Below are 18,026 nucleotides of genomic sequence, written 5' to 3'. Positions count from 1 at the left end.
TTCTGCTGTGGTCTGACATTTACTTCAAAGGAATTTGTTCCAAAATGTTTGGGTCACTGTGTTAGGTAACTTATAGCCAGGGCATTTGATATAGTTATAAATTCTCCGATGCGCCGTATTTCCTCAGCATTGATGTGAGCATCCTGCTGTCCACTTTATCCTTTGCCTTTTCTAGGTCTGTAAAAGCCCAAAGAGCTCTCTTCCTGGTACTGTAGCCATTTCTCTATCCCTTGCTGAATTACAGACATGATATTGGTGATGCTTCATCCTTTCTTAAAGTCACACTTGTGCAAGGCAGGGTTCCACTACTCTCCTAACCCTAGCATTCAGGACACACTCTGATATCTTCATCGCATGTGACAATAACTTTATCCCTCAATAGTTTCCACATTCATTGATGCTTCTCTTCTTATGTATCGAGGCCACTTGTACACATCCTGGGGACTTCTCTTGTCTTGACATGTGGCTGAAGCCACTCTGCTCAACCTTTGTATTCCTCTGCCACCCAAGACTTTCTCCACTATGTCTACTACTATGACTTTAGCAAGGCCTTCTGCCTTACTGTTCTTCATTTCCTGGACTGCATTTTTCACCTCCTCCTCAGGCACCACATTTGGATCACATATTGGCAACTCCATCCTAAAGGTGTCTGACTCATTTAAGACAATCTCAGAGTGTCATTATCGCCACTCCTTTCCTAGTTCAGGTGTTACTAGCAGTCTCCCTGATGATGTGCAATATCATCCCCTCACCTTTGCAGCTCATTTTCAGTGTGGTAGGTCTTTTAGCTAGTCAGCTGTGGGTCATTTACAAGCTCAGCACACATATCATATAGGGCATCTTATCTGTCCTTTTTCTCTGGCCACTTGGCAGCTACTTTCTATTTACAGTCAATAGATTAATTTTTATGCAAGGTAGTTCTGCTCTTTGCCAGATGATGGCAAATCAGTTTCTGGGCACGTATCCTGTAGTTTTGCACAAACATCTCTGATGCACTGCTCTTAACTTTCTGTATTGTAATCTTCTTTCCTTCTGAGCATCTCCTTCTTTGTCCAGCCAGCACTCTACCACAATCACCACCACAGGAGGTTTGTGTTGCAGTGCTACTGTCTCACTAGGTATCAGTTGTACTCCATCTTGTATCCAATGAGATTTATTCATCAACATCTTGAGTGTTTTGTTTCCACAAATGATGTACATAACCAGCTGATGAAGCCTTTATTTGGAATTAGGTGTTTGCCATCATCTATGGTTTGACAATACAGTAGCATTTTCTCTTCCCCATTCATAGGGTGTAGATTGAATTTCCTAAATATATTTCATACCCTCTTTTGTTTCTGCTTTCACGTGCATAGAGATCACCCAACACCACCAATAGCTGCATGGTGGTGTGTCCGCTAGCACCTGCAAGTCTTGGTAGGAAGCAGTCTTCCTTGTTATCACATCCAGGCTAAGATGCCTACATGGATATCAGAAACGTGACACACTTCTTAATTTTTAACAGCGGTCATTGACTCTAATCACTGCACAAACTGTCTGCCTCTCTCTCTGCTACCATTTCACTATGTCCCCTTTTGTCACTTGGATATGAGAGTTCCCAATCTAAAGTCAGTCAATCCTTCACTGCATTCCCAGTCCATCCTGTTGAAACCTCTCTTTACTATCACATCAGTGACTTCCATACCTTTACATGGCAAACTGAAACCAGTGTTACCACTTTTGAAATGGAGCTGCTTTGGCTGTGCAGACTTTTATTCTGATCCTTTGGTGAAGGAATGAGTTATATAGAAACAAAGCCATATCATTCTGAACAAGAGCAGGCACATAATTTTAACATCCTTTTACTTATATGTGCTGACCTCACACCTTTACCTAACTCTCCTTAATTTTCCTAAATACTCCAGTGTAGACATGACATTAGTGTGGATCTAGCATTTGGCACTGGTAGTTATACAAGAGATGTGTTTATATGTGAATGTTCTTCTTCGCTCTTGGCACAAAGTAAGTGCCAAGAGCATTTTGCTATTCAGGCTATCTCAGTGATTCAACCTCCCTGTTTTAATTGATGTAGCTTTATAGAAAGTTTTCCTGCTCATGTTCATCTTGCTTGCAAGAGGATATTAGCTTGCCTCCACGAGATAATCAGAATGATGACTTACATAAAAATTATACCAGTGATAAAGAATGACTTTCAACATACTGTTTACTTTTCTGTAACATTTGTCTGGCAGGCAAATGGTATTTCTTAAAGTACACTATAACCACTATTGGTGACATTAAGCCAAGTTCTGAGGGTCTTCACAAACCATTCTGTGCTCTCTAAACCTGGTTGATAGAGTGTAGCAGCAACGCTGGGGGGAATCTATCTCATTTGTCCCAGGTGTAAGGAAGAGGGATGAATTAAGGACTGCAGAAATGGACTCAGAGAGACTTCACTGTCTGCTTGCTCATGTAAATCCACTGACTGGGAATTCCCACTTGCAACTATTCCAGCCCATAAACCTCATGAAGGACAATAGTGTAGTGATTGTAGTGCATATTCATTAAACAGCAAATTAAAGATTGGTGTGGCCAAAGGATGGGTGGGTCTCGCGTCAAGTGTTGTATTCCTCTGTTTAACTGTGAGACTTGACTCCCACAGCTAATATTAGGCTATTTTGCCCCAAGAAGCTATGACTGGCAAAGTTAGAGGCTTCTGATAATGGTGTTCATTAGGGTAAACTAGCTGACAGGGCTAGTCAGAAGTATCTCAGGGAAGAGTATTTTCAAGCAGACATTTCCTGAAGTACACAGTGTGCATGTACCTGTGGGTATAACAGTAGGAGTATGTATCTCATTTCAGGCCCAGGCAGCAGCTGTTTATCTTATGTGAAGTATATGCTATGTTCTTGACCATTCTTAGGCATCGGCCATGGTGTAATAGGGTTCCCTCACTACTCTGGTGCCTCCTGCTGGTTATCGTGGGAATTAGCTCATTGTGATAGTGCACCCTCCTGGGGTGGTGCTGCACCATCATCATTCATGTTCTTGGACACCTGTCTTCAAGTGCTGCAGCATCCTCTTCAGCAACACCTCCCCCCAGCCGTGCCATGCTGTGCTCGCCACTCTGGGGGACTGTAGTCTGCTGTCCAGCCACTTCCTTCAGTGGCCCACCGCAAACCTCCCAGGTGGCCCCAGTGCACAGTCTTTGCCCTTGTGTCAGGTCCTCAGTCTCAGACCCATCAGCCAGATGCTGTTTCTTGCTCCCTTGGCCTCTGCTGGCAGCACTGCTCTGTCCAGGGTGCCGACAGTTCTCTCAGCCCTCCAGAGATGCAGTCCTTACTCCCCGGCCTCCCAACAAAGAACCACCTACCTTCCTCTGCCCCGCAGCTCAGCTCGCTTTCTGTTTGGCCCTGCTTGGTCCTCATTAGCAATTTTTTTCAGCCCGTCTCTGATTGGGTGCCTCTGCTGCAGCCTCCCTAAGGCAGTTTTTAACCCCTTTTCTACCTTTGAGCAGGCAGCCACCCCATCACACATGGGTTGAGCTTCCTCTGATGAAGGATGGTCCCTCTTTGCCATTTCAGAATTGAGAGCCTCAGACACTATCTCTCCGCTGCACCCTGCTGTGGTAATTGGTACTCACTAGCATTGTACTGCTGTCTGTTCTCAGCAGTTGAATTCCTCGTGTTGAACAACAAGGCTTTTTTCAAGGTCAAATTCTAGGTTCTAAAGCAATCCTTCTTGCAGCTTTGCATGCCCTGATGTGTAGGTCTTTATGACTAGCACTTTATTCCTCTCATGGGAGACTAAACACTAAAATTCTAGGACAAATAGATTTAGGCAAGAAGAGACATGAGTGGGGTCAGAAATTGGGCTTGTAATGGAGAGTGGTTTTCAGCCTTAATTATAGTGTCAACTTGACTTCAAAATTACTGGAACTATTAAAACATGCAGACATAATGTAGTCAGTAAAACTCAAGCTACCGTGCTTCTGGAGCTGTCCTTTCATGAATGTGGTTCCATCTCTAAAATCAGATTGGAAACCAAAGCTAATTTGCCCCTTTTACAAGTTAGGGGTCCATTTTTGCTGTCCTTACTCAGGAAAAAAATCCTGTTCCTCTTTACTCAAGTGAATATGAGTTTTACCTAAGTGAAGACTTTCAAGCTCAGGACCTGTTTGTTCTACTTGAAAAGGAGACGTTGCAATTACATTCTGCGTTAAGAAGTCAGACGTTTGAAATTCCTGATTTTTATTAATAGTGTTTATTTTTGCATTAAACTTTTGCTTTTGGGACTTTTTTGTTTTTTTATCATTTACAGCACCCGAGATCCTACGGGGGTGTGCCTATGGCCCAGAGGTGGACATGTGGTCTTTGGGAATAATCACCTACATCCTGTAAGTTAGACAGTAATACAGAGTAAAGTATAAAATATGACAATTTCATTTTTCTAGGCCACAGATTTTTCTGACATTCTGGACTGTGATAATAGAAAGAGAAAAGATCCTTAATTTGTTTATATGGTTTATATTGTAATGGTATTAAAATGATTTGAAGGTTGAAGAAGCACTGAGGAGCTACCCTAATATCCCTTGTTTACATTACTGTAAATACTTATTAGAAATGAAAAATGTAAAAATAATTTATTTTGCCATTTATTACGGGGGTTTTTTGCATTTCACTCAGTACACACTATGAAACTAAATGGGCCTGCATATAATCATTTATTTGTCCTATTACTAGTATTGTGTTGTGTTTGGGTTGAAAAAGCTCAAGGGCAATGTTTCCATTTCCATGTTTCAATGTTATAATAACCTGATTTGTTGTTAATATCAGGCTTTATATAAGAACCTAACCACTCCACCCACACAATAGAAACTTAACTTTGTACTTACATACAGGATAAACATATTACTCAATATGATACCTGGACACATTGAATAATGGTTAACTCTTTTTAATCCTTGTTCAATACAGTAAATAAAGCTTTCCCTGCCCTTTCATTTCTGTTTTGCCTCTTTAGATTATAAGTGCCTAAGAAGAGAGAGCATGTTAAATAGAGTTCTTAATATTTAAATAAATAACAGTCAAGCACTTATGAGCTGTAGAAAAGGTCTACATTGCAAATATGGGCAATACCAGACAGTATTTGCCACTACTAAATACTTAAGGATATGCGATTATCACACAAAGATTTTGGATATAAACTTAGTTGTAATAAATTTTGTGCATTCACGGGCTATGTTTGGGGAGTTTTGTCCTACTCAGCCACTGAACAGCTGCCATAAATCTGCTTTAGCTGGCTTTCTGTAAAGCAAGTGCCAGTTGCCATAATGTGTTGACATTTGGTGTAACTTTGCACAGTCCAGGGACCTAGCCTGGCTTGACATACCTAGGAATGAGGCAGTACAAACACGAGAACTCCTCAGATGCAGCAGAGGACATGACACGCTGTATGTATTTCCTTTTAGAGAACAGCACGCTTACTAAACTGTGTTGTAAATAAAATTACTAGTGTGCTTCAATGGCCGTGTCTACACTAGCCAAAAAATTCGAAATTGCTATTTGCATGGCAATTTCGAAGTTTTAGCTAGTGTAGACGTAGCCAATGTTACACAGTCAGGAGTGTGCCATAAAAACCTGGTCAGAAAAGAATATAGTTAAGTGCTCTGATGCAAGATGAAAATAGAAGCAATTGTCTTTTCAAAAGAGACAGACACAGTGGGCCAAAAAGAAATCAAAGCGCATGGCCACAATAGAGTTGCCTTGGACTAGCAAGGAGCACAGCTGCACCTGGGTTTCTGGGGACTTCAGTCACCAACTTTTTTTGGCGCCACAATTCAAATGCCATTGCTGCTGATTGACATCCAGCTCCTCAGCTTAGAAGTCTGCCATGCTGGTAAGCAGAAAATAAATGGGGCGTGGATGGAGGGGAGAGTTAGGCACAGAGTGGGCAGAGGAGCAGCCTGGCCACCTGAAAGGAAAAAGATGTTCGTTTGCTCAGTGATTTATAATAATCAAGATATTTTGCGTTTCACTTCACAATTTAAACTCAGAACTGTTCTGGAGCCGGAGATGTAACTGACAGAGGGTTGTAAGTGCCAAAGTGTCTCAAATTGTTCTTAGGCAAACAAAGTTTTGTACAGTACTGTGTAGGCCCAGATATTCAAACAGGGGAGCATGACAGTTAGGCACCTAAGTCTGTAGTTCGGTATCTAAGTAAGAGTGATTTCAGTTCTTTTATATTACATAAATGAAATGCTTCTGAAGAAGGATTTGACAGTTGAAAGTCATTGTGCATTGTTCATGCTGCACATCTGTTATTCTGACATTTCTCCTTGTGGGAGAACGAGTGACTTCCATTCAGTCCTGTGGCATCTCTGATTGCTAGGCTGATTTGTTGTTCTCTTGTTTTCTCTTTGTTTCCCTTGTTGATTTCAGTCAATGCATTCTGGGAAGGGGAAGAAAACAGGATTTTATATATACATATACACCCTTATATACGTATCTAATTGCTGATGAATTATTTTAACATGAAATCTTAGGAAATGCCATTTTTAATCTAAAGTATAAGTGAGGTCAGTGATCTGCTTTTATTTTCCTATAAAAGGATAGATTACCTTGTCTTTACTGTAAGAAATTAGAGTATGACTGATAGACTTCATGGGAAAGAATAAAAAGCTGTCAAAGGAGATTTGCTGCACAAAAGTCATAAGTTATTAGTGTGAACCTCAGGTCTGTGGTTTTATATTGAAGAGGAACACGGGCAGCTGTACATTTTGGGACCCCTTTTTGGGATTCCTCTGATTGTGTTGTTTTCTATTATTCTTTTATTACAAAATTAATTTCCCTATCTCAAAACCTGCCACACAGCTGCCCTGGACTACATCTCGGAGCTTGTCTCTTATATCCAGCTTACTACTTCCTCTCTAGGGCAAGCTGTATCAGAGCAGATCCTTAACTATTGTATATTATCATCATAGTTCCATTGAAGCTAATGGATAGTTTACACCAGCAGACGATCTGCCTTGTATCCACTGCTATAAAGATGTAGCCAGAAATCCTATCCCACATTAAAGAGGCACATAGTAGTTAACAAATATTAGGCCTTGTGTATCGTCAGAGTTGCACTGGTTTAATAAAAATTGCAGCTTTTTTGTCGACTTAATTTACTAAGTACGGAACGTGATGGGAGACAATTTTTTATTCCAAAAAGTTGAAAAAGCCACCAGGGGAGAAACTGTTCTGGATTTGATTTTAACAAATAAGGAGGACTTGGTTGAGAATTTGAACGTGGGAGGCTGCTTGGGTGAAAGTGATCATGAAATCATAGAATTCACAATTCTAAGGACTGGTAGGAGGGAAAACAGCAAAATAGAGATGATGGATTTCAGGAAGGCAGATTTTGGTAAACTCAGAGAGCTGGTAGGTAAGATCCCATGGGAGGAAAAACTGAGGGGAAAAACAACTGAGGAGAGTTGACAATTTTTCAAAGAGACATTATTAAGGGCCCAAAAACAAGCTATCCCCCTATGTAGGAAAGATAGTAAATATGGGCAAAGACCGCCTTGGCTTAACAAGGAGATCCTGCATGATCTCAAACTAAAAAAGGAATCCTATAAAAAATGGAAACTAGGACAAATTACAAAGAATGAACATAGGCAAATAACACAGGAATGCAGGAGTAAAATTATAAAGGCTAAGGCACAAAATGAGCTCCAACTAGCTACAGGCATAAAGGGTAACAAGAAGGCCTTTTACAAATATATTAGAAACAAGAGGAAGACCAAGGACAGGGTAGGGCCATTGCTCAGTGAGGAGGGAGAAACAGTAATGGGAAACTTGGAAATGGCAGAGATGCTTAATGACTTCTTTGTTTCGGTCTTCACAGAGAAGTCTGAAGGAATGCCTGACATAGTGAATGCTGGTGGAAAAGGGGTAGAGTTAGTTTTTGAAATAAAAAAAGAACAAGTTAAAAAACATTTGGAAAAATTAGATGTCTGCAAGTCACCAGGGCCTGATGAAATGCATCCTAGAATCCTCAAGGAGCTGATAGAAGAGGTAGCTGAGCCGTTAGCTCTCATTTTTGGAAAGTCATGGGAGACAGGAGAGATTCCAGAAGACTGGAAGAGGGCAAATATAGTGCCCATCTACAAAAAGGGGAACAAGAACAACCCAGGAAATTACAGGCCAGTCAGCTTAACTTCTGTGCCAGGAAAGATAATGGAGCAGGTAGTTAAGGAAGTCATCTGCAATCACTTGGAAGGTAGTAAAGTGATAGGGAACAGCCAGCATGGTTTTGTAAAAAAACAAATCATGTCAAACCAACCTGATAGCTTTTTTTGACACGATAACGAGACTCGTAGATAAGAGAGAAGCAGTGGATGTGGTATACCTAGACTTTAGTAAAGCATTTGATACGGTCTCGCATAATATTCTTATCAACAAACTAGGCAAGTCCAACTTAAATGGGGCTGCAATAAGGTGGGTGCATAACTGGCTGGCTAATCGTACCCAGAGAGTAGTTGTTAATGGTGCTCAATCCTGCTGGAAAAGCATAACAAGTGGGGTTCCGCAGGGGTCTGTTTTGGGACCAGTTCTGTTCAATATCTTCATTAATGATTTGGATATTGGCATAGAAAGTACGCTTATTAAGTTTGCAGATGATACCAAGCTGGGAGGGGTTGCAACTACCTTGGAGGATAGGGTCATAATTCAGAATGATCTAGATAAATTGGAGAAATGGTCTGAAGTAAACAGGATGAAGTTTAATAAAGATAAATGTAAGATGTTGCACTTAGGAAGGAATAATCTGTTTCACACATACATAATGGGAAAAGACTGTCTAGGAAGGAGTAAAGCAGAAAGGGATCTAGGGGTGCTAGTAGATCACAAGTTAAATATGAGTCAACAGTGTGATGCTGTTGCAAAAAAAGCAAACATGATTCTGGGATGCATTGGCAGGTGTGTTGTGAACAGGACACGAGAAATCATTCTTCCGCTCTACTCTGCGCTGGTTAGGCCTCAGCTGGAATATTGTGTCCAGTTCTGGGCACCCCAATTCAAGGAAGATGTGGAGAAATTAGAGAAGGTCCAGAGAAGAGCAACTAGAATGATAAAAGGTCTGGAGAACATGATTTATGAAGAAAGGCTGAAAGAACTGGGCTTGTTTAGCTTGGAAAAGAGAAGATTGAGGGGGGATATGATAGCGGTTTTCAGATATCTTAAAGGGTGTCATAAGGAGGAGGGAGAAAACTTGTTGTTCTTGGCCTCTGAGGAGAGAACAAGAGGCAATGGACTTAAGCTGCAGCAAGGGAAGTTTAGGTTGGACATTAGGAAAAAGTTCCTAACTGTCAGGGTGGTCAAGTACTGGAATAAGTTGCCAAGGGAGGTTGTGGAATCTCCCTCGCTGGAGATATTTAAGAACAGGTTAGATAGATGTCTATCAGGGATGGTGTAGATAGTGGTCGGTCCTGCCGTCGGGGCAGGGGACTGGACTCGATGGCCTCTCGAGGCCCCTTCCGGTCCTAGTGCTCTATGATTCTCTGATTCATCCAATTTAAACCTAATTTAGATTGATTTATTTTAATTTGGTGAAGAATCTATTTAAGGTGAATCAATATAAATCTGGTTGAAGTCAAGTTGAATGTCCATACCGCATTTTGCACTAGTTTGAGTCATTTTCAAATCACAGCTTTAAAATGGTCTAACTTTGTAAAAATTATAAAAGACCTCGGGCATAAGCGGAATACAACCATTGGGAGCAGAACCATGGTCGGGGCCATAGTAATAAGGACTGGCGACTCACCTACGCTATGTAATTCTCTTTCAGTTCACATGATAAGCGTTACAAACATGTGGTGTTAATGAATCATTGTGAAAATAATTGTAGCAGTAGATAGCAAGTAGTTTATCAGAGCCTACAACTGGAGCAGACAGCATAAGTGCAATTAGCATATATAAGCACCAACAACAAAGCCAGATTGGAGTTAGTGAGATTTGGTTGTGAAAAGCAGTCGTTGTGCAATTATGTTATTTCCAGATTATCTCTAGGACAAAATTGTATGCTAATTTATTGCAAAATCTAGCTCTTAATGCAGATTGCTCTACACCTAGCAGAGTTGGGCCCTCTTGGATGGTAGTAGAGTGGACCTATTTTATGCCTTAGCATTTCAATTCCATTTAACATTACTGATGACTTGCTGTAAGTGTTCAAGTAATTTAAGATGAGGGAGAAGCAGCAGGGCAGAAAATGAAAGCCAAAGGGGTTGGCAGAATAGTGATGAGCCACAAGATCAACAGGAATTGGAGTTTGACCTGGCAGGTATTACTGAAACCTCTTGAGAAGATCTGCATGGTTGGAATGTAAAAAACACTGGTTATAACTTATATGGGAAGGCTCAATTGGGCAAAAGGGGAGGAGTGACATGCTGACACTACTTCTTTCCAAGTCACTGACAATTTAGATGAAAATTACCTTGAATGTTTAAGGATCAGTGTCCTAACAGTTACAGCAGCAGGTGAGATACCTGCTGGTTTCTGGTGCAAGCCAGCAAATCAAACCAGAGAACAGGGCGCCTTGCTCCCTAGGGTTATGTCTACACTAGCTCCCCACCCCTTCGAAAGGGGGGTGCTAATGAGACACGTTGGGATATGCTAATGAGGTGCTGCAATGAATATGCAGCACCTTATTAGAATAATGATGGCCGCATCATTTTGAAAGTGCCACTTTCAATCGCGCGCCGCTCATCTACATGGAGTCCTTTTTGAAAGGACCCCACACACTTCGAAATCCCCTTATTCCTATTTGGTTAGGGATTTTGATGTGTGCAGGGTCCTTTTGAAAAGTACCCTAAGTACACAATCCACACGTGATCCAAAGTGGCACTTTCGAAGTGCTGCGGCCACCGTTATGCTAATGAGCATCTGAATATTCAATGGAGTGCCTTATTAGCATATCCCAAAGTGTCTCATTAGCATCCCCCTTTCAAAATGCTAGGGGGCTCGTGCAGACATAGCCTAGGTGTCTTATCTATAGGAAAAGAACTGTGAGATTTCAGTCTGAGTGATGTGCTGGAGGTCTCCTGCTGCCAGTATTATAAAGTCCTGATATTTTCTGAATACTATAGATGGCAGTTTGTTATCTCAAAAAATGTTGCACCTAACATAGATTTCTCCTGTATGAGACTTCATCTTAACAGGTAGACACCATAGAACTAAAAATTAGTGGTAGCATATGTACAAATGATCGTGGCTTGATCAATCACATTTTCTTCAAACAGTATAAAGCCCAAACCAATTATGTATACGTGTACGTATATAAAATTTATTTATTTGTGCTTTAACAATCTCGAATGCGTCCATATTTTTATTCACATTTTTCTTTTAAAATTCTTTCTCCCAGTTGATATGGCTGATAGATTTTTTTTTTTTATCAGCATTGTGAAACTGGCCCATACAATGCCCAGAGCGCCACAATTGTGAAAGAAGCCCACAATGGTTATACACACATACACAGCTGATACGAATGAATAGAAATCAGAAACTAGTCATTGTAGTAAATCAATAGGGGAAGCAAAAGGACACAAGCGAACTCTGTTGCCAGCGGAGTTGGGTATAATAAGGAGTGGATTTTCAAGTATTTTTAGCAACAAATAGAATCTTAAAAATTATATTGGTGTATATTACTAAATGGAAATAGGAGATTTATTTATTGTTATAATAATAATGCAGAAAATGCAGAGTGTTCAATACATTTTTCTGCTGTGTATTTTGGGAGAAATACCAGATGATGAAGGCATATCACATGAAGCTAAAATACTTTAAATTTCACCACTGGTGCAGGAGGCTGCTAAACACCAGCTACTAAAGTTACACACTTTTAAATCAGCAAGTCCAGGTAGCTTGAACTGAAGAGTTTTTAAAAAGCTGGATGAAGAACTCTCTAGATCATTAGTGCTGGTTTTCAGTAAGTCTTGGAGCACTGCAGAAGTTCCAGAAGAAAGCTAAGATTATGCCACTAATTAAAAGGAGCAAACACAACTAAGTGGGTTATTACGACCTACCAGTCTGACCTCTGTCCTGGGTATAATAATGGAATGACTGATTTGGGTCTTAATTAATGAAAAAAAATTAAAGGACTATAATATAATTAATGCTGGTCAATTTATGGAAATAGATCCTGTCAGACATTTAGATATCTCTTTATTGTTATAGTGTTGATGTACTACTGAAAAGACTTTGATGTGATACCATACAACATTTTGATTAAGAAAGTAGAATGATACAAAATCAACATGGCACACATTATATTGATTAAAAATTGGCTAACTAATATGCCTCAAAATGTAATGTAAACTGGGAATCATCATTACGTGGGGTCCCACATGGACTTGTTCTTTGCTCTGCCTTATTTAATGTTTCTCAGTGACCTGGAAGAAAGCACTAAATAAGTATGTGGATAACACTTCCCTCAAGGCTGATGTGACATTCCCATAATGAGCTCCCTGACATTCACATGCCCTATCCACCCCCCATACTGTGTCTGTAGGGACCAGCACAACAGAATATCTTCCCTTGTGTCAGTGGATGATTGAATGCTATTACTATTTACATTCTGGTATTGTCCATCATGTGCGAAAAAGACAAGCCACGTACAAAAGTTAGTAACAAGGATACAGTCAAAAATGTACATTTGTATATTTATTAACTATATTGTTCAGTTTATAAATAAATAGCTGCTTCTGGCTACTCCTCAGGCTTGCTGTTATCAATTACCTAATTCCTACTACATATCTTGGTAGCTCTTAATAGGGGGCTGACCTTACCAGTTGAGGGAGGGCATTCCATGGGAAAAGGGAATTACTGCAGCCAGCGCAATGATAATGGTGAGAGGAGCAGCCAAACGGAGGTGAAGAGAACAGCAGCCCACGCCCATGTACCTAAACCAGCACTCAGATTCTATTGCTGTAGTTTAAGCCACCTCTGCCAGCCTTGGGCACGACTACCACTCTCAGAATATTCTTAGACTGCCATCTCTGTACTAGCCGTATAACATGAAGCAGCCACTCCACCCACAGGCGAGCAGCCACTCTTTCAGAACACTTGTTCCTTGATAGTGCATCTCTCGCATTTTGAAAACCAGGGTAACCTGCAAAATACTGGGCTTTCAACACTATGATCGCTAATGCTCAAGTTTACTGTTGTATTTAACTGATAGCACTCCTCTTCACTTTCTTTGCAGTTGATTGCCTTCTTATCTTCATTTTGCATTACCTGTCATATTTGCCTGCAACATGACAGTAGATACAGTAACAACAGAACATTTATTGATTAGATGGGAGATTACTGTAAAATGCTACACCTGATTAATGCAAACAGTAGGCAGCACATTGTATGACTGTCACTCATTTCTGTGTCTTTGGTTTCCATTTGATATATTCTTGAACATATCTCTTCTGCGTATGGGATCATCACTCGGATGAATTGCTGAAATTCATTGTATGTCCGGATTTAAGTCCAGATTTTGTTTATAGTAATAGGGGGTTCTCCCATTGATTTCAGTAGGAGCAGGATTGCGACCCGTGCACCCAGTTCAGAGATACTGGGTGTTCAGATCACAGGAGAGACAGTCTGCCTGCTCTCAGTTCAGATGCCTGAAACTAGACCTGGCACAGCCCCCTGCCAAATTTCAAATCTCTCCTGCAAAGCACTGAGTGCTAGAAGTTCTCAAAGATGGGATCTCCAGAAATTTTTAATATGGGCAAAACACTGTCTTCCTAAGCACCATTCTTAGAAATAACTGAACTATTTTACCTGAAATTTTCCAGGAAAAAAAAAAAAATCCAGCCTGAGGCACACACCCAGCATGGACAATTTTAGCTCTGGAAATCTGACTACGTTATAAGCAACTCTAAACAGAGTCTCATAATGGAAAGTGTTGGCAGACTTAATAATTAACCCTGCCTATAATATTTCTACTTATAGGGACCACTTAAAGCGATAGGTATAAAGTTTTGTTATTGGTTTATTTTTGCTGTTTTTTTAAATTAATAATTGTCTGTTTTCACCTACTGGGTGGCAAAAGATCTGGGTAGTGGGCAAAAATCATATAGAGAGATGTTCTTCAGAGTCTAAAATCACTTAGATCTTTAATAAATTTCACTCTCTTTTCCCCTTAGCCTTTGTGGATTTGAACCATTCTATGATGAAAGGGGAGACCAGTACATGTTTAAAAGAATTTTGAACTGTGAATATGATTTTGTGTCCCCTTGGTGGGACGATGTGTCTCTCAATGCCAAGGATTTGGTAAGTACAAGTACAAGAAGTGTAGTATTTTCTCTGATGCATATGTGTCATCGTTCTCCAGTGTCAAACAGTATTTGGATGTTTTTTACATATGTCGTCATTGCACTTTGATTCCTGCCTGCACATCCAGATTAATTTGTTAAACGTGAAATGACCCCTGACATTTTCAGACACAATTTGTTAAAAGTTAAATGATCACCTGCATTTCAGACACATTGACCCTTTTTGCCCCTGTTAATATCAGTTAAAGTTGTTCCTTTTAAGCATTGCTGTAAATAGGCAGTAGAAATTGAGTATTACAGCACGTTTGTTTGTTTTTTTGTGAAGTCTGTTAAATTCCTGTAAAAAGTCTCCACACTACATCATTCATCACTTGTTCAAGATCAGGTTAATAATCAAAGAATCTAGCTAAAGATTCTGTCCAACTTTCTTTGTAGGTATCATTTATTTAATTAGCTTTTCTTCTTTATTTCCTCTTCCTGGAGTTTCAACTTCAAAAGAGCCATAAAAACTAACCCCATGTAGTTTGTATTGTTTCACATTTGAATGTTTTTCCTGATAAAGATTCAATAGAAGAGGCCCCAGCTGCTGTTGACTATATGATTCTGTCCATTTCTGAGCTTTTTATGATCAGTTTTTAGTAAATGAGACAGAGTCATTGCCCTGAAGTATGATCCATTAGTAAAATGCTAAGGCTGGAGCACTATATCTTTGATTATGGAGTAGAGTAAATTGGATCCAAGAGATACTGATCTACAAAGATGAACGTGTCCAGTTCTATTTTTACCCAATGATATGTTCACAATTTAGTTATTTCATTAAAATAAGAGTAACAAATGATCAGTTCCATATCACTTATACAAGCAGTGCCATAAAACGCTACATTAATGAACGTTTGTAAAGTGCTTCAGGATGCTTTGGATGAAAGGCACTGTAGAGGGTCAGAGAATTTGTTGTGGTATTAGATTTAGAGTATTTCTGAGATGGAGAAAATGTCTTTTATGTCTCTGTGTAGGCAGAGGTCAGCTAAACAATATGCCACAGTAGGGCTGGTCTTTGTGGGCCTATGGCATTTAAACAAGTTGTTCCAGTGCAGTTCCTTTGATGGAGCTAATATTTCCCATTCTGAATAGTTGGCAGTGAAACCTGAACCAGAGATGGAGTCAGTTTGTGGCTTTGAAATTACGACCATGCTTCTAAGAGGGATGAGGAGCTGTGTTGCAGTTGGAGCCACATAAGAACAGCCATACTGGGTCAGACCAAAGGTCCATCCAGCCCAGTATCCTGTCTGCCGACAGTGGCCAGTGCCAGGTGCCCCAGAGGAGGTGAACCGAAGACAATGATCAAGCGATTTGTCTCCTGCCATCTGTCTCCAGCCTTTGACTAAAGGCTAGGGGCACCATACTTTACCCTTGGCTACTAGCCATTTATGGACCTAACCTCCAAAAATTTATCAAGCTCTATTTTAAACTCTGTTAGAGTGGTGGCCTTCGCAGCCTCCTCTGGCAAGGAGTTCCACGGGTTGACTGTATGCTATGTGAAGAAAAATTTTCTTTTATTAGTTTTGAACCTACTACCCAATAATTTCATTTGGTGTCCTCTAGTTCTTATATTATGGGAGCAAGTAAATAACTTTTCAATATTCACTTTCTCCACACCATTCATGATTTTATATACCTCTATCATATCGTCCCTCAATCTCCTCTTTTCTAGACTGAAAAGTCCCAGTCTCTCTCTAGCCTCTCCTCATATGGGACCCTTTCCAAACCCTTAATCATTTTAGCTGCCCTTTTCTGAACTTTTTCTAATGCCAGTATATCTTTTTTGAGGTGAGACCACCACATCTGCATACAGTACTCAAGATGTGGGCATACCATAGTTTTATATAGGGGAAGTGTGATATTCTTCATCTTATTCTCTATCCCTTTTTTAATAATTCCTAACATCCTATTTGCTTTACTGACTGCCACTGCACACTGCATGGATGTTTTCAGAGAACTATCCAATATAATTCCAAGATCTCTTTCCTGATCTGTTGTATCTAAATTTGCCCCCATCAATTGTATGGATAATTAGGGTTATTTTTCCCAATGTGCATTACCTTACACTTACCCACATTAAATTTCATTTGCCATTTTGCTGCCCAATCACTCAGTTTGCTGAGATCTTTTTGAAGTTCTTCACAATCTACTTTGGTTTTGACTATCCTGAACATCTTGGTATCATCTGCAAACTTTGCCACCTCAGTGCTTACCCCTTTCTCTAGATCACTGATGAACAAGTTGAACAGGATTGGTCCCAGGACTGACCCTTGGGGAACACCACTAGTTACTCCCCTCCATTGTGAAAATTTACCATTTATTCCAACCCTTTGTTTCCTGTCTTTTAACCAGTTTCCAATCCATAAAAGGATCTTTCCTCCTATCCCATGACCACCTAATTTACATAAGAGCCTTTGATGAGGGACCTTGTCAAAGGCTTTCTGGAAATCTAAGTATATTATGTCCACTGGATCCCCCCGTCTGCATGTCTGTTAACCCCTTCAGAGAGCTCTGATCGATTAGTAAGACACAACTTCCCTCTACAGAAACCATGCTGACTTTTGCCCAACAAATCATGTTCTTCTACGTGTCTGACAATTTTATTCTTTACTGTTGTTTGTACTAATTTGCCCGGTACTGATGTTAGACTTACCGGTCTGTAATTTCCAGGGTCTCCTCTAGAGCCCTTTTTAAATATTGGCGTTATATTAGCTGTCTTCCAATCATTGGGTACCGAAGCTGATTTAAAGGATAGGTTACAAACCACCATTAATAGCTCTGCAATTTCACATTTGAGTTCTTTCAGAACCCTTGGGTGAATGCCATCTGGTCCTGGAGACTTGTTACTGTTTAGCTTATCAATTAATTCCAAAACCTCTTCTACTGACACTTCAGTCTGGGACAGTTCCTCAGATTTGTCACCTACAAAGGACGGCTCAGATTTGGGAACCTCTGTAATATCCTCAGCCATGAAGACTGAAGCAAAGAAATCATTTAGTTTCTCTGCAATGGCATTAGCTTCCTTGATTGCTCCTTTTGTATCTCTATCGTCCAGGGGTCCCACTGCTTTTTTAGCAGGCTTCCTGCTTCTAATGTACTTAAAAAACATTTTACTATTGTTTTTTGAATTTATGGCTAACTATTCCTCAAAATCTTTTTTGGCTTTTCTTATTACATTTTTACACTTAATTTGGCAGTGTTTATGTTCCTTTCTATTTTCCTCACTAGGATTTGACTTCCACTTTTTAAAGGATGCCTTTTTATCTCTCACTGTCTCTTTTACATGGTTGTTAAGCCACGGTGGCTCTTTTTTAGGTCTCTTACTGTGTTTTTTAATTTGGGGTATACATTTAAGTTGGGCCTCTAATATGGTGCCCTTGAAAAGTTTCCATGCAGCCTGCAGGGATTTTACTTTAGTTACTCTACCTTTTAATTTCTGTTTAACTAACTTCCTCATTTTTGTGTAATTCCCCTTTTTGAAATTAAATGCCAGAGTGTTGGACTGCTGCGGTGTTCTTCCCAGCACAGGAATATTAAACATTATTATATTATGGTCACTATTTCCAAGCGGTCCTGTAATAGTTACTTCTTGGACCAGATCTACATAGAGGCATTGGCTGACTGATCCAAAATTCCCGCTTGGATTCACAGGGAGCGCACCTGCCAATGACATTCAGACTTGCTCTCAGCAGAGGCATTG

At 40.1% G+C, this 18,026-nt stretch overlaps 1 protein-coding gene across 2 annotated transcripts in view; it reads left to right on the top strand.

Moving 5' to 3' along the window:
- Positions 1–18,026, top strand: part of CAMK4 (calcium/calmodulin dependent protein kinase IV) — a 280,889-nt gene that overhangs the window by 244,135 nt on the left and 18,728 nt on the right. For both annotated transcript variants that reach the window (XM_074995233.1, XM_074995232.1), the window contains 2 exons: positions 4,300–4,375; positions 14,159–14,285. In XM_074995233.1, the coding sequence (XP_074851334.1) occupies positions 4,300–4,375; positions 14,159–14,285 (203 nt within the window). The remainder of the gene's footprint in view (positions 1–4,299; positions 4,376–14,158; positions 14,286–18,026) is intronic.

This window comes from Carettochelys insculpta, chromosome 5 (genome assembly GCF_033958435.1).
Source record: "Carettochelys insculpta isolate YL-2023 chromosome 5, ASM3395843v1, whole genome shotgun sequence".
Classification (NCBI taxonomy): Eukaryota; Metazoa; Chordata; order Testudines; family Carettochelyidae; genus Carettochelys; species Carettochelys insculpta.
Note: the sequence above shows the minus strand (reverse complement) of the source record. Positions and strands in the feature narration are given on the sequence as shown.